The following is a 13,787-nucleotide window of genomic DNA, read 5'->3' on the forward strand; positions in this document are numbered from 1 at the left end:
ACGCTCCTTATTTTTAGAAGTTTCTTCCAACTTGACCAGTAAGAAGCTTCTCTAAGCCTGAGAATGTTTTGTGAATACGGCTGCTGTTCTTTTTTTAAAAAAACATTAATTCATGCATGTTGGATTCTCGTTCGTTTCCATGGATCCATTTCAAATCAGGTCCATCAACCTCTACTGTGTTTTCTTTGCTCCTGTGTCAGGGACCCCACTGTGCCGAGAAATTGTTTTTTTATTGACATGAATGGGGACGCTGCATGTTGTTTTGTTGTTGATGCAGTGCTAATGTTCTCAACATAGCCTGAAAATGAGTGATAGAGACATGCTGCACCAATGTTCACTTGGATTGTCTCATTTTATACAAACATCTTCCACATTTCAGAATAAGTTTGTACGATGCTTTGATCACATAAATAATAGGTCCGGATGCATTTCAACTCTAATTGTTTTTCGCAGCATCCGCCCCCGTGCATCCTAGAGTTTGACATATAGAAAGTTGCATTTGACTTGAGCTGCTTTTTACATTTACAACGACAATTACAGTCTTTGCCTTCCTTGACTTGTGTGAGTAAGTGGGCTTTGTTTGCAGAGACTCAAAGTGCAAAGCAAACAAACCCACTTGATGAAGTTAATTATACATCACACACACTCTGAGGCAGCCTGTAAGCCTGTAATTGTGAAGTCTGCCTTTACCCACCAGACAGTTGTGCACTTCCATAGATATAAAAGTTGTATGACTCCGGGAATCGCCATAAGTCATACCATAGTTGTTAGAAAAGTTGTTAAGCTGTGATGAGGGGAAGACACCTGCCTTTGACCTGCCTTTGAAACTTATGAAATATCTCTCCTTTCTACTAGTCTCACATTCCCATATGTCCCAGGACTTTCTGGCTCATCTCAGTACCTTCTCAGGCAATAATTCCCACAGCAGCTTCATGAAAGATTCATTAAGCTTTCACAGAGTTGGTGTCTTTTTATTTTCTCTCTTTCGGTTTTTTTTTTGCAGTTGCTGTTTGAAGGACAGTGTTAAAGGTGTTTTGACAGTTGCTCCAGGAGGAGAACGCCTGCTACGCTTCTTCAATAACACCTGCGGAAGCAATAACATTCCCCACCTCAATGGGATCGACGGATCTCATCATCTGTTGGACTCAGCTGATATTTGTTCCCTCACTCTCGCACCTTGTGGTGGGTGGATTAGAGAGGCAGGATGGTGACAGAGAGGTGGCCTGTTTGAAGGTTTGCCTGCAGAGGCTCCAGGAGCAGCATCTTCACCGCTGAGGAAGACGCCTCTGAATTAACAGTCAGGAGAGAAGTGTAGGGGCATCCTAGTGGTGCAGCTGGTGCAAACCAAAGGAGGGTAAATATGAGGAGGGTTTTCTCAAGTACTCAGAACAATCTTCATGTCCTTGTGCTTAAAACATTTTCAGATTAACAGTGGATCAAATGACTTAATATAAAAGATGATGTACATAGTGATGAACCCACTGAGAATTTTGCAGTTCCCCATTTTAGCCTCTTGCAGCTCAATGTTGTGGTTTTGATTTTAGATTTTTATGAAGTTCTAGTCAGCTGTATTGGAAAAGTGTCCTGAAATAACTGCCTGTGAACACAACTGAGTGTTTAGCAGCTAATATTTTTCCTCAGAACATGCATTACATAGCTAAAAGAGGAGTGAATAGTGGTCCAAACAAAAATTGAAACATGAATCCAAATGAGATTCATGTAGCCAGCCTCAAGTGGCTGTTTGAGGTACTGCAGTTTTTGTTGTACAGATGTTGCCACTTGCTTTCCTCCCATTCGTCTATCTTTTTAGTTGTTTCCTGATATTCCTTCCTTCTGTATTTACCATATTTTTTTGTCTTCTGTAGGTTCATCCTGCTGTTCTTGATCTTCCATAGTTTCTATCCTTGTGCCAGTCCTTATGTTCAAATTTCATTCCTTTCTTCCATCCACTGGCATGAAAACGGTGAGATCTTCAAAACTGAATATGTTTTGAATAAGGTTTTTACGTGACAGCATAACTTCAGAAAACATTTACTTGTAATTGTGCATTTTCTATTTTGGTACATTAACTTAAGGTTGCATTAATTGATTTTTGTCCACTAGGGGGCAACATACTGTCTAGCAGCTATCACATTGTCTCTGTTACAGCTAATGGAGTTGTGATTGTGTCCACCTAATTAATGTAAGTCCAATATTTTCCCTCCTTTTAGCTCTGGTTCTATGATTTCCATCAATTCCTGAGAAAAAAACATCTGGCTCTTTAGCTGCTAAATGCTCACATTGTCTGCTTTTTGGTGCTGTGCAGGTGGATTTATCAGTGCATTTTCGCTGAAAACAGCTGGAAACAAGGTTGACGAGAGCACTGAGACGGAACCATGCTGCAAATGGGCTCTTGAGGTAAAAGAAGCTGCAGAGTTGGTGATGATTCAGTCATTTCAGCACTGCGGGCGGCTCCTTTCACATAACAGTCATTTGATTTAAGGTTAATATCACAAAAACACATTGTATGTGATCAAAACTTGATATCCTGGTTACAGACTTTATAGATTACCACTTGTCTTTAACCTTTGACCTCGAGTTCATGCCAAGTTCACTTCATGGTATTTTAGCACCATATGGAAGGAACAGACTTGTACAGAAATTAAAGGTGCCTGTAGGCACTTCTATGCTTCTGTTATTTGTAATTTGCATAAATTATTCCTCTTCCTTAAAATCCTGTTTAGACCGGGGCATGATGTCCTCGCCACAAGAAATATTTTTACATCACATTTTGTGGCTCGGCATCTGTCTCTCGCTCGGAGTGCCTCTGCACCGAGTGTTTATCAGTGTTTCAACTATGTGATCTCTGAGATGAATCAATAAGATATGTAAATAAGCTTTATGCAAATGAGATACAAGTGGGTGTTGTGAGCATGAGAAAAGGAGAAAGAGGTGAGAGTCTGGAGTTTTTTGGAAGTCTGCGGCGCGATCACACTGCCAGGCTTATTAATCTCTTGCGCTTCAGTGGCACAGTGTGGTACCTCATCGTCACACTGCCTGCTGTTTCCACCACCTTCCTCTGAAATTACAGTCAGTAATCTGTTTGGCACTTAGACGAGTCACAGAGGAGAGAAAAAAAAACAACAGGAAACATATTCAGAGAGAAATAAACATTTTAATTAGGTGTTTGGCACTGATAAATTTAGATTTCACACGCACACAAACAATATAACGTTTCCGAAAGCTCGAAATTAAATAAAAGATTTGTATTTAGATATAAGAGATTTGTATTTAGATATACATTAAGTTAAATAATCTGAAATATGGTGTTTGAATGACTTTACATGCACACACCTGCCCTACTTCACAACAATGGCACTTTGAAAGTGAAGTGCCACATGAAATAAGACTGTACATAACACTCTTGACAGACAAGAATAAATACAGATGTTAAAAAATGTAGGAAGTTGTCTGGTTTGATATCCGTCACAGTGCCCAGGAAGGACAAAAAAAGGGCTAGTCCTCCATTGCGTGTCGAGGCCTCTGTCGAATTTACAACTTTGTCGCGCTTCAAAGTCACGCAACTGTGGCGCTGTCCTGTGGAGAGGTAGATATCGCTCGTCTTTGAACTGTCACACACACACACACACACGTGGGTCTCATTTTAGAACGGGTCAAAGTCACAGGGACGAATTAAAAAAGCAGTCGCTCTGGGACAAAGAGATCCATTGGCGGTTGAAAGTTCAGTTTAGTTCATCTGGCTCTAGTACTAGGATAATTGTCTCAGAATGAACCACAAAAATCAAAACCAAAGCGTCTCTTTCTGCTGTGAATAGTTACAGGTGAGGCAGCTTTCTGCGGTACAGAAGTGTTTTTTGTTTCTGAGCTTTTTCCGCCCAGAAAACTGTCGTCGTGGCATCGGACTCCAAACAAAATTTCGTCATCGAGGGGCTGCACCGTTCACCAGGTCTTCAGGGCAGCTGGATCTAGTTTCTTTTTGTGACGCTGCTTTGTTCCTAATCATAGGTTTAGTACACATTCTGTCGCCCTGCTGCCTTTTCAGCATCCGCTCTCTCCTCTTCCCTTCTTTACTTTCCACCGAAGCCAAATGTCTGGTGGCTAAAGGTCTGTTTCCTGATGTTTCCTGATGTTTTCTGTTGTTTTCTGTCCTTATTTCCTGTGTTAATTCAGGCAGCTGCATTGTGTTTCCCCTGTCTCTTTCTCAAATTCGATGAAGAATTTGTGGTTCTTGAGAACACATTTTAAGGTACAAAAACTAAGTAACAAATTTCACTACGCTGTCCACTTGTTCCATCTCGGCCTTTTTCCTCAGTTAGAAGTCAAATCAGGCCTCAGCTTTTCACCCTCCCATCAAAACGCCCTTTGTCAAAGCTCGCCATGGTTTGCATTTTTTTGTGAACTTGAGTGTGAAGCGTAACAGACGCAGCAGGGAGTGCAGAGGTGCTGCTGGCAATCTGCAAGGTCACAGACAAAAAAGTGAACGCATACAGAAACTCAAAGAGTCAAAGCCAAAGCGACACAAATAGTTTAGGGAAGCCCTTGTAGGTCACCTTCCCTTCTTGCTGTGCTCTGGTCCATGAAGTTCACTTTTAAAACTTGGAGAAAGTTCTGTGAAAATGATGCTGTAGTCTCCCTTTTTTCTTTCCAGCATTCTGCCATTAAGGTTGAAAGGGATGCCGTTCAAGTCCTTAGCTTCCACCTCTGCAATCACTCATATCTTGGTCTCTTTCTGGTCTGGTCTGAAGGAGTCTCGGATCGCCAGGAGACCGGAGGCCAAAAGATGTCCGCTCACTTTGCTGTGCCACTCCTGCGACCGACCCCTGAAGATAAAGCAGACAAAGAGAAGGTCAGACAGACACACTTGAACAGAGAACCAACTAGAAGTTACCACAGAAGTTTTAGTTGTAGCTGCTATAAATTCCACAATGAGTCAAGAAGAATCCTCTGCCTTTTCAGAAGTGCACATTTAGTCTTTCACGAGCATCTATACAAATAAAATATTCAATATTGTTAAAAACATTAGGAGAAAAACACCCGTACACCCTCGGTTTGTCGAGGACAATGTTTTCTATACAGTAATTGTAACATGTATCTTGTAAAGACATTCCCCCCCCCATTAAAGGGAACACCCACATGCATATTATCTCTAAGATTAAAGATTATAACATGGTTAAAGGCTTTTGGGGATAAACATAAATGCATCTTCATATCCCAGTCATTAATAAACATTTCCCATATACATTTTAAAAACACTGCAGTGACACGCGTACAAACTTTGAGTTAAGTGCTCATTCCTACTGGAGGTTATGAGCCACTATTTGAAATTATATATTCTAATGCAACTTAGTCTGCCAACTTTCAGACGTCCAGTCTTTCAAGCTACACCAGGCCAAACAGTTTTGTTTACACTGAGCTATGAGTTATGTTTACAACTATGTTATCTATATGAGTTATTATTCCTGTGAAATCTTGTGTTTTACAAGTGACACCTGCACTTAAATCTTTAAAATCTTAAATGTTTGTTTCACCTGCGGTATCTTTAATGTTGGTAGTTACAACCATGCTATGTTTATTAGTATTTACACCTGCAGTATCATTAATATCAGAAGTTACACTTGTCTTTAGTGTCCTTAGTGTCTGGAGTTACACCCTCGCTATCATTGTTTTATATTACAATGTGTCGTAAATGCTCTTTTTTACTGAAAACTGTGTGTAATGGCTGGCTTCCACAGCTACTTTACTTGTTACTTGTACTTGTTTCAGCGCACTCACCGAAACAAATTATGTGTTTGCATCTTTTATGCATCTTATATGCGTCTCTGAACTTTTCTTTTCACTGCAGTTTCAGACAAACTCCAGGCCAAACAAAACATCCTTGATGTTTCTCACTCACTGAGACCATAACGCATTTAATTTCCTCTGGAGGCGATAGGATCTGTTCCACGGGCCTGTACTGTAAAAAGCCCCGTTGACCTTGATGCTGTGGATCTGTTGTCTTGCCTTGAAAGCTAACAAGCACTTAAAATTAATGTCATAGCAAATAAGTCCAAGACAGCCTGGCGCACCACAGACGTTTAGCTTGAGCTCAGTCATGAGAGGAAATTAAAGGCGAGAGGAAGTGACAGACAAAGGGAAAGAGGGAAGGCATTCATCCCTCTGGGTGTTTTCACTTCTTTCTTACATGATCACTCTTGCATAACAGGAGCATTGGCAGGCCAATGTGGCTCAGATGCCTGCTGGTTGCTTGTAAATGATCTTGAAGCTTATTTCACTTCTGCACACGCACTCTTCGTTGCTATGGATAACGTGAATGTGTGTACACTTGATAACAACAGCAGTTCAGCTCTCGGCCATTCCCTATCACTCCACACACTCGGCACATACTCATCAGAAAATTAGAAAGAGACACAAGGCTGTGAGCGCGCGCTGGCATGATCCTTTCAGTACGCTTGTAATGGGCCGACTAAAAGCCTACTGAGATGATCGCACAGTTATAGATCAAATCTGTCTCTGCCTTCCCTCTTTTTAATGTCACGAGTCACCACTTTCACTCACTAATGCCTCGATTCCAGTTCAGTCTGTTTCTCATGGAATCTCATTACGCGGAAATTAAAACTATTCACAGAAAGTTAGTAAATTAAACTCATGACTGACCTTGAGGATTTAGGATCCCTAAATCAAAAGTTGATCAAAGTTTTGACTGTCTGAGAGATATGAGGTTCTATCTTGTCATTTTTAGGTAGCAATACAACATTTTTGACTATAATAATTTTAAGTTAGTATCTTCTAATTCTGATTTATTCCAAATTATAAGCCATTGAGACAAAATGAGTGAGTCTCATCATTTTTAGTCAGACTACTATCATTTCTCTAGGGGTGGCAATGTCAGTTCTTTAGTCTCCAATATCTGAGCAGCTATCAAATAAATTGTTGTGACATTTTGGTCAGGCATTCATGTTTCCCAGAAGATGGATCCTTATGACTTTGGTGATCCCCTTTAATGTTTCTCTAGTGCCACCATGAGGTCCACATTTGTAACAACTTTCCACATAATGCCATTTTATTAGGTAATAATGTGTAAAATAATACTTTTATTTATTTGTGACTAAATATCTGCAATGACATTCCCATCAGCCTCAGATGTACTATCATTAACTTTATCACTGTGGAGATGTTAGCATGCTGATGTTAGCATTTAGTTCAAAGCATTGTGTTGCGGTCTTAATGACAGTTGTGTAGGATCAAAGACATTCACGTCATCCCACACACACTATATCACATGTACCCACTGTATGTGGGGTTCTGGCAGGAATCAGCCTCCACAAATATCTGTTATCAGCCTTTCATCTATTTTCCCATCCCTCTGTGCCTCTCTATTATATTGAATCTGTGCAGAGGAAACATTGTGCGTGCTTATAACGGAATTGACCAAATCTGCAGTTGCTTTCTCCTGCAGCCTGGGCTGTTGGAGAAAAAACAAACTACAGTGCAGTTAAATGAAAGAGATGCTATGAGGCCCCGGCCCTCTGTGAGAGAGCTGCTGCCACCTGTTTTCTGTCGCACTGAGGTTCATTTCATTTAATCAACTGAGACAAATAGAGCTGCAGGGCTCCGCCGAGAGTCAAATTGATCATGTAAGCAGCAGAAAATCTGCAGGAACTTAGTTTCAAAGGGCATGAATCATGAGAAGGAGGGCTGTTCCTCCTCCTCGACTTCCTCTCGCTCATGTGCTCACCTACAGGGAGGTTGTGATTGTGCTGCAGATAGATGCTGGCAGAGGTCAAAAACACAGAACGGGCTCAATTAAGACGGATGAGATGGACTAACAGCTCTCTCCAGATATTTCTTTTAATAGGCTTCTCACAGCCTTAAATCCTCTCAGCCTCTCTGTAGTTCCTGCACCTCACTTTGCCCTTGGTTTTACTTCTGTCTTGTCTTTATTCCTTAAAGGACCTTTCTGCCAATGAACTATGAAGTTATAAAATAAAATAGACATATTGATATCTGCCATGCTGAGTGATTGGTCTTTTAGTACAGGAATTAACACCTGTGTTTTTGTAAATTTTTGGGCTAAAAAGGAAACATTTTAACATGTTTTTATGTAAATTTAGTATTATTCATTTAAAAAACGATATGGTGAGTGATTTAAAAGGAATTCCAACCAACTGAAAAATGCATCCCCAGAAGAATCTAGTCATGCAAATAGATGAGAGGTTTTATATGCCAAGGTCAGCAGTTTCTGCCTCCACCACAATACAATGGAGCTGTGAATAGTTTTCAATTTCTTTGTTTGAAGGTATTTTCAGTGAAAACTGTTCAGAGAGGTCTGCGTGGATATAGAAACCAAGACAAACTGAACTTGTCACTTGTTTGTGAGATATGATGTAGAGGAAACCAGTGCCCTCAAGTTATTGTACAAGTAGACCTGTTCTGTCTGTGTCAAGTTTCAAGCACAAAAATGTCACGTAAAAGTAATAAGAGGTCTTCATACCACAAAGCTTCTAGACAAAAACATCACACATTTCAATTAGAAAATATGAACAGTACAGCTGGTGACGACATGTCATTAAAGCAGCGCTATAACAGACTGAACCAAACGCAGCCTCCGACACCCATGGAGGCCAAGTGATTTACCGCAGCTCCAACCAGGACTACACATGTGAAAGGGAGGTGCAACTTGATTTGTAAGTAACTGTTAACGTTATACATCATCCCATAGATGTACAGTATATTTTAGGTGATTTTTTATTGTTACTCAATTCATTCAGATCAAGACATTATCTGTCTGTGTGACTGGTTGTTGCACGACGTCTCTAGAAGTTATGTTTTTTCAAATTCAACTCATTTAAAAGCACAAACAAGCTCAATTTTACTGGGGTGGCAGCAGAGGACTTTCAGACATCTCAAAATACAGACTAATAAAACTATTTTCATGATCCAACACCAGCAAGAGTCAGAGAGAAAACAGTTCTTTTTTGTAATATTTTCTGTCAGTCTTCATTGTCGACCAAGAGCAGAAAACACAACACAAATATCTGCTGACTGTCTCTATGCTGCAGTTATCCTTCAGACATACTGCAACATCTACTGCAGCCTCAGCCGGCTTCTCCTCTTTCCTCCCTGATAATTAAATAACTCTACTTTCCCAGCATCCTGGCAGTTATTCAATATGAGTGGGCGCGTCTTTCTTTCTCCCCCCCTCCCTCACCTTTAGCCATCATACTCTCACACTCATTTTTAAAATGAGCAAAGTTTCACTCTTTCTTCTACTTTTCCTTCCTTCCTTACCTGGTATCTGTTCGACAGAGGTGAGTCAGTCGGGTCTTCCTGGCTCCGGTGGGCTCTAGTAAGTAGAGGCAGGAGTGGACCTGGGCCCTAACCCCCTCGAGCAGCACCTCAGGGTGCTCAGTGGATACAGAGGACAGGTACAGAGGGCCGAGGGATGGGTCTGCCTGCCAGGTCCTGAGAAGGAGAGAGAAGAGATAATCAGGAAGGAGAATCAAAATGTGACAGAAACTGACTAGCCAGCCTGTATTTTAGCTGATTACTGTCTGTTCCAGTTCCAAGTTGTGTTAAATGAAAATGGCCCTGCAAGCATTTGATTGACGCTGAGACACACACACACAAAGACAGATAATAACTGCTACCTGGACTGTTTTGTAAAAATACTAATCATACGTTTCTGTTTCCAAAGCACTTTTTATACATTTTATTTTACAGGAAAAGAAAATAGGAGATGACACACAACAACGATCTGTGGGATGAATTATAAGTTAAAAGTGTTAAAGGATAAGTAACAAGGTGATACTCATAAACAAGCCTGATATATTTCATTCCTCTGTGCCATTGAGCTCCATTGTCCTGACAAAACTATTAAAATCACATCCCATATCATCCCCCAAAAAATGTCTGCGCACTATTTTCTCCTGTATGCATGTGACAGTGACCTGCTGTTTAAGGAAATCACTGAGCCTTTTTAAAAATTAAACTATATATTTGAGGAGGTAATGTGCTGAGAGCTGAGAGCCACAGACAGGAAGTCAGAAAGTATTAAGAGAGACGTGCTAACTTACTTGTGCTTGGTGGCTTTTGTATTTTTTTCTGAGATTTGTTAACAATAAGAACATTTCTTTGTGATTTGCAAGTGTTAAATTTTAATGTCTTACTCTCGGGTAACTCAAAGTTCATGTATGGTGCCATTAAGAGAGAAGATATGACAGAGGTGCACAGTGTGATGTGATCCAGCTGCAAACACAGATACTGTCATCTCTCATTTGACTCCGGGGCTGGATTAAAATTTCATTAACCCCATTCAAACTCATACACATACAAAAAAAAACCCCCAACCCTGCTGTCTCCAACTTTAAGTAAAACTGACAAACGAGTATTTTTAGCTGTGACTCCTCTGTCCTCCGTTCTCTGTGGAGCTCAGCAGGTTAAGACCCAGAGGCCCGTAAAGCCTGGGGCTTGCCTTGCCTTGCCTCATTACCTGAGCAGCAGGTGCTCCTGTGGGGGCCGGGAGCCCAGGCCATGGCCCTGGCCCTGGAGGAGGTAGCGGTAGACTTCTGTGTCCTTGGACAAGGTCTGAATGATGGCAGCATGGCGTAGGCTTCCTTCCCACAGCTCCTGCTCCCTCAGCAGCCGGTGGAGCAGCTCCTTCTGGGGCGCCTCCACCTCCACGGAGCCGCGCCACATCCACAGTGGGCAGCCGTCGTCCATCTGCAGACAAGTGGAGAATTACAACTCAACGAAGCCAGCAGGATGCTAAAATACACAGCTGTCTGACCCTTTAAATGCCATGCTGCCCTCTCAGTAAGGCAGAAAACTAGCCTGAACAGAAAATCATCAAATCATCTGAGAAGTACTGTGAGGGAGCATTTCTAAGCTGTGATGTAGAGATACAGCCATGTAGTGATTTGAAGGTTTGTTGCTTGGACCATACACCTAACGCTATGCTTTGGAGCCTCATTTTAGCTCATAACATTTGTACATATGGAGGAAAAGGTCACCTCAGAGCCAGTATGGAGAGAAGGACTCCACCAGTAACGTTTCCAGTGTACATTTGGCTTTTTGATGTTAAGATGGCTCCAGCTGGGGACTTTTAGTACATCTCTTTAATTCTCTTTAATTAAGACTTTAACTTTTCAGTTAAGGCTGTTTAACAAACATAAATACACATTATGTTTACAGCCATTGCATCTAAAATGCCTGAAAAAACATAAAAATTATTAATAAAAATGAGGTAGATATGACTCAGGACTTTTCATTCATGCTCATTTTTATTTCCTTCTTCCTAATCAGTCCTCTCTTCCCTCATTATTTTACTTCTTTAGTTTTTAAAAATGTTATTATTGCTGCATAATTGGTCATATTCAGTTTTTTATAAATGTGTTTCATGAAAAACTTTACTTAATCCAATTTTCTTTTCACATTTCAGTCCATGTTTTGTCTCTCCTTTTGTCCCTTCCTTGTTGCTGTATTTAATTATTTCCCCCCAATAATTGATTCACTTTTCCTTCAAAATTAATTCACTGTTAATCCCTTCCTCCAGTTCCATTCTTCATATTAGTACAACAATATACAGTGTTTACCTAAATGGACATTTTCATAGATTTTTGCAGTTACCAGCCACCACTTTGTTTTTGTTTGGTTGATTTTGCAATAAACTTTGTTTTGCAAATCATAGGTGTTGTTTGTCTCCTCTTTATTGTTTCCCTTAGTCACAGTCGTAACAGTATATAAGAAATCAATATTAAAATTACTTTTAAATTAAAAGGAAATTATTCAAGATGTACGTCAAACTTTGGAAAATTGCTATTAAACTTTTAAAGATTTTAAACTTGTTCTCTTCTTCTTCCTGGAGCTTTCTAACAACCTGATTCCACGTTTTGTGGCTGTGAGTAGCTCCCTCACCTCCTTTGTGCATTAAAATGCAAAAGTGAACATTAACAGGACACTCAAAAATTCTATCGATTAGTATGTAGAACTGGAACATCTTCCCAGTCAGTCTAACTCCGTCCCTCCTCTCTCTCTTTACCTTCTTGAACATCAGCTCCACGTGCTCTGGAGCCGGGTGGCCCTCCCAACCTCGGCTCTTCTCCCTGGCCTCTTTCAGGAGGTGCTGGGTGCTCAGCTGCAGCTTGCTCCCTCTCTCCTCCTGCTCCTCCTCACCTCCGCTCTGACTGGGGGACACCGGGCCTCCTCCCTCCTCAGAGACAGAGTCCTCAGGGGGGCCTGCAGCACTTAAACACTGACCGGGCCAGAACTCTGGAAGCTAAAGAGAGGATTTTATTAGTATTTTCAGCTTTGGCTTTAAAAATGTTTTTCATACATTAATGAAACAACTCAGGCTGCTGTTTGGTTACAGGCTGACAGTTTTTGTACCTGGAAGAGTCTCTGAGCCTCAGTGATCATGTTGGCCAATCCCTGGGTGGCAGCCAGGTTCTCGCTCAGGTCCCGCTGGTCTGGGCGGCCCAGGCTGTACTTCCTGTGACTCGACCTGCAGCAACAACAACAACACAGGAACAAGGTCAAGGTTTTATTGTCTTTAGTTAAAGGCAGCAAACATACTGGAATCCAGTGGTAGAGGAATATTCAGATCCTTTACTTAAGTACAAGTATCAATACCACATTGTAAAAATACTCTATTACAAGTCTGGCATTTAAAATCTTACTTATATGTACTACAAAGGGTCTCAATTTAATAATGATGACTCTATATGATCCACATAAACAAACAAGATCATCAGTGAGAAGATTGGCTATTTCTATGTAGTTATTCGTAATGCCTGATTCTGTCAGTTTTGCCTAGAATCCAAGACGTTCCTTGGAGCTGCTTTTGGGAAAAGAACAGTGTTGTCAGCTAAATGTGCTTAAAGTATTAAAAGTAAAAGGAGTTCTACAGTAAAATGTCTCCTGTTAGCATGTCCTTGTAGCTGTTTGAGGTGAAGCTGGTTTGAACGAATTTATATAGAGTTAGCTAGTGTCGTCTAAGTCTAGTGGTAACCGAGGGGTCGAGCCCCTCCAAAGAGTCACCAGATAAATCTGAGTAGCTGTGAAATGATTACTGGGAGAGGAAAGAAGAAAAACAAACTGACACACATTTGGATTCTTTCTTTAAAAACCTTTCTTTAGTCTTTGTTTTTTTGTGAAATGTTGGATAAATTGACCTTTTTTGGGCCTCAAACAGTTATTAAAATGAAATCATGTGAGAACTTTAGAGGGAACATGTCTCTTATAAATGTATGTTTTTATGAGGACTTTTAATCTCAAAAGTAACTGAAGCTGTCAGATAATTGTAGTGGAGTAGAAGTATAAAGTAGCATAAAAAGAAAAGACTCAAGTAAAGTGCAAGTCAGTACAGTACTAAAGTGAATATACTTGTGTGTTTATACATTGCTTCTAAAGCTAAAAAAAAGTGTTATCACATGGGTAGCCATTTGAGCTTCAGTGTCTTGCTCAAGGAGACTTGGTGCAGATAAAAGAAGCTCAGGGATCAAACCACCAACCTTGCAGTCAATATTTGATGTGCTCTAAAGAACCACCTACAGACGGGTTCAGTGAGACGGATGCGGAGGATGCACAGCTGCTACCCTATAATTTAGTTTTTTCTGAAAGAGGGTGTGAAACGTGACATGTCTCCGTCACAGCAGCGATGGCAGCTTCATGGTGCAGGTAGTGTTTGTGCCAGTCAGCTGAGGCAGGTTTTACAGGCAGCAGACAGGAATCAGATGCAATTACTACAACTGACAGATTCAGGTTATTTTGGAAAGCTTTCATGTTGCATC

General features: G+C 40.8%; 1 protein-coding gene across 3 annotated transcripts in view; it reads right to left on the minus strand.

Moving 5' to 3' along the window:
* Positions 1–3,134: 3,134 nt before the first annotated feature.
* Positions 3,135–13,787, minus strand: part of si:dkeyp-23e4.3 (rho GTPase-activating protein 7) — a 100,634-nt gene continuing 89,981 nt past the window's right edge. For all 3 annotated transcript variants that reach the window (XM_051399906.1, XM_051399905.1, XM_051399907.1), the window contains exons 13-17: positions 12,385–12,499; positions 12,038–12,274; positions 10,490–10,719; positions 9,289–9,462; positions 3,135–4,820 (exon numbers count right to left, since the gene is read on the minus strand). In XM_051399906.1, the coding sequence (XP_051255866.1) occupies positions 4,712–4,820; positions 9,289–9,462; positions 10,490–10,719; positions 12,038–12,274; positions 12,385–12,499 (865 nt within the window). In that variant the 3' untranslated portion in view covers positions 3,135–4,711. The remainder of the gene's footprint in view (positions 4,821–9,288; positions 9,463–10,489; positions 10,720–12,037; positions 12,275–12,384; positions 12,500–13,787) is intronic.

Source organism: Dicentrarchus labrax, unplaced genomic scaffold (assembly GCF_905237075.1).
Source record: "Dicentrarchus labrax unplaced genomic scaffold, dlabrax2021, whole genome shotgun sequence".
In the NCBI taxonomy this organism is placed as follows: Eukaryota; Metazoa; Chordata; class Actinopteri; family Moronidae; genus Dicentrarchus; species Dicentrarchus labrax.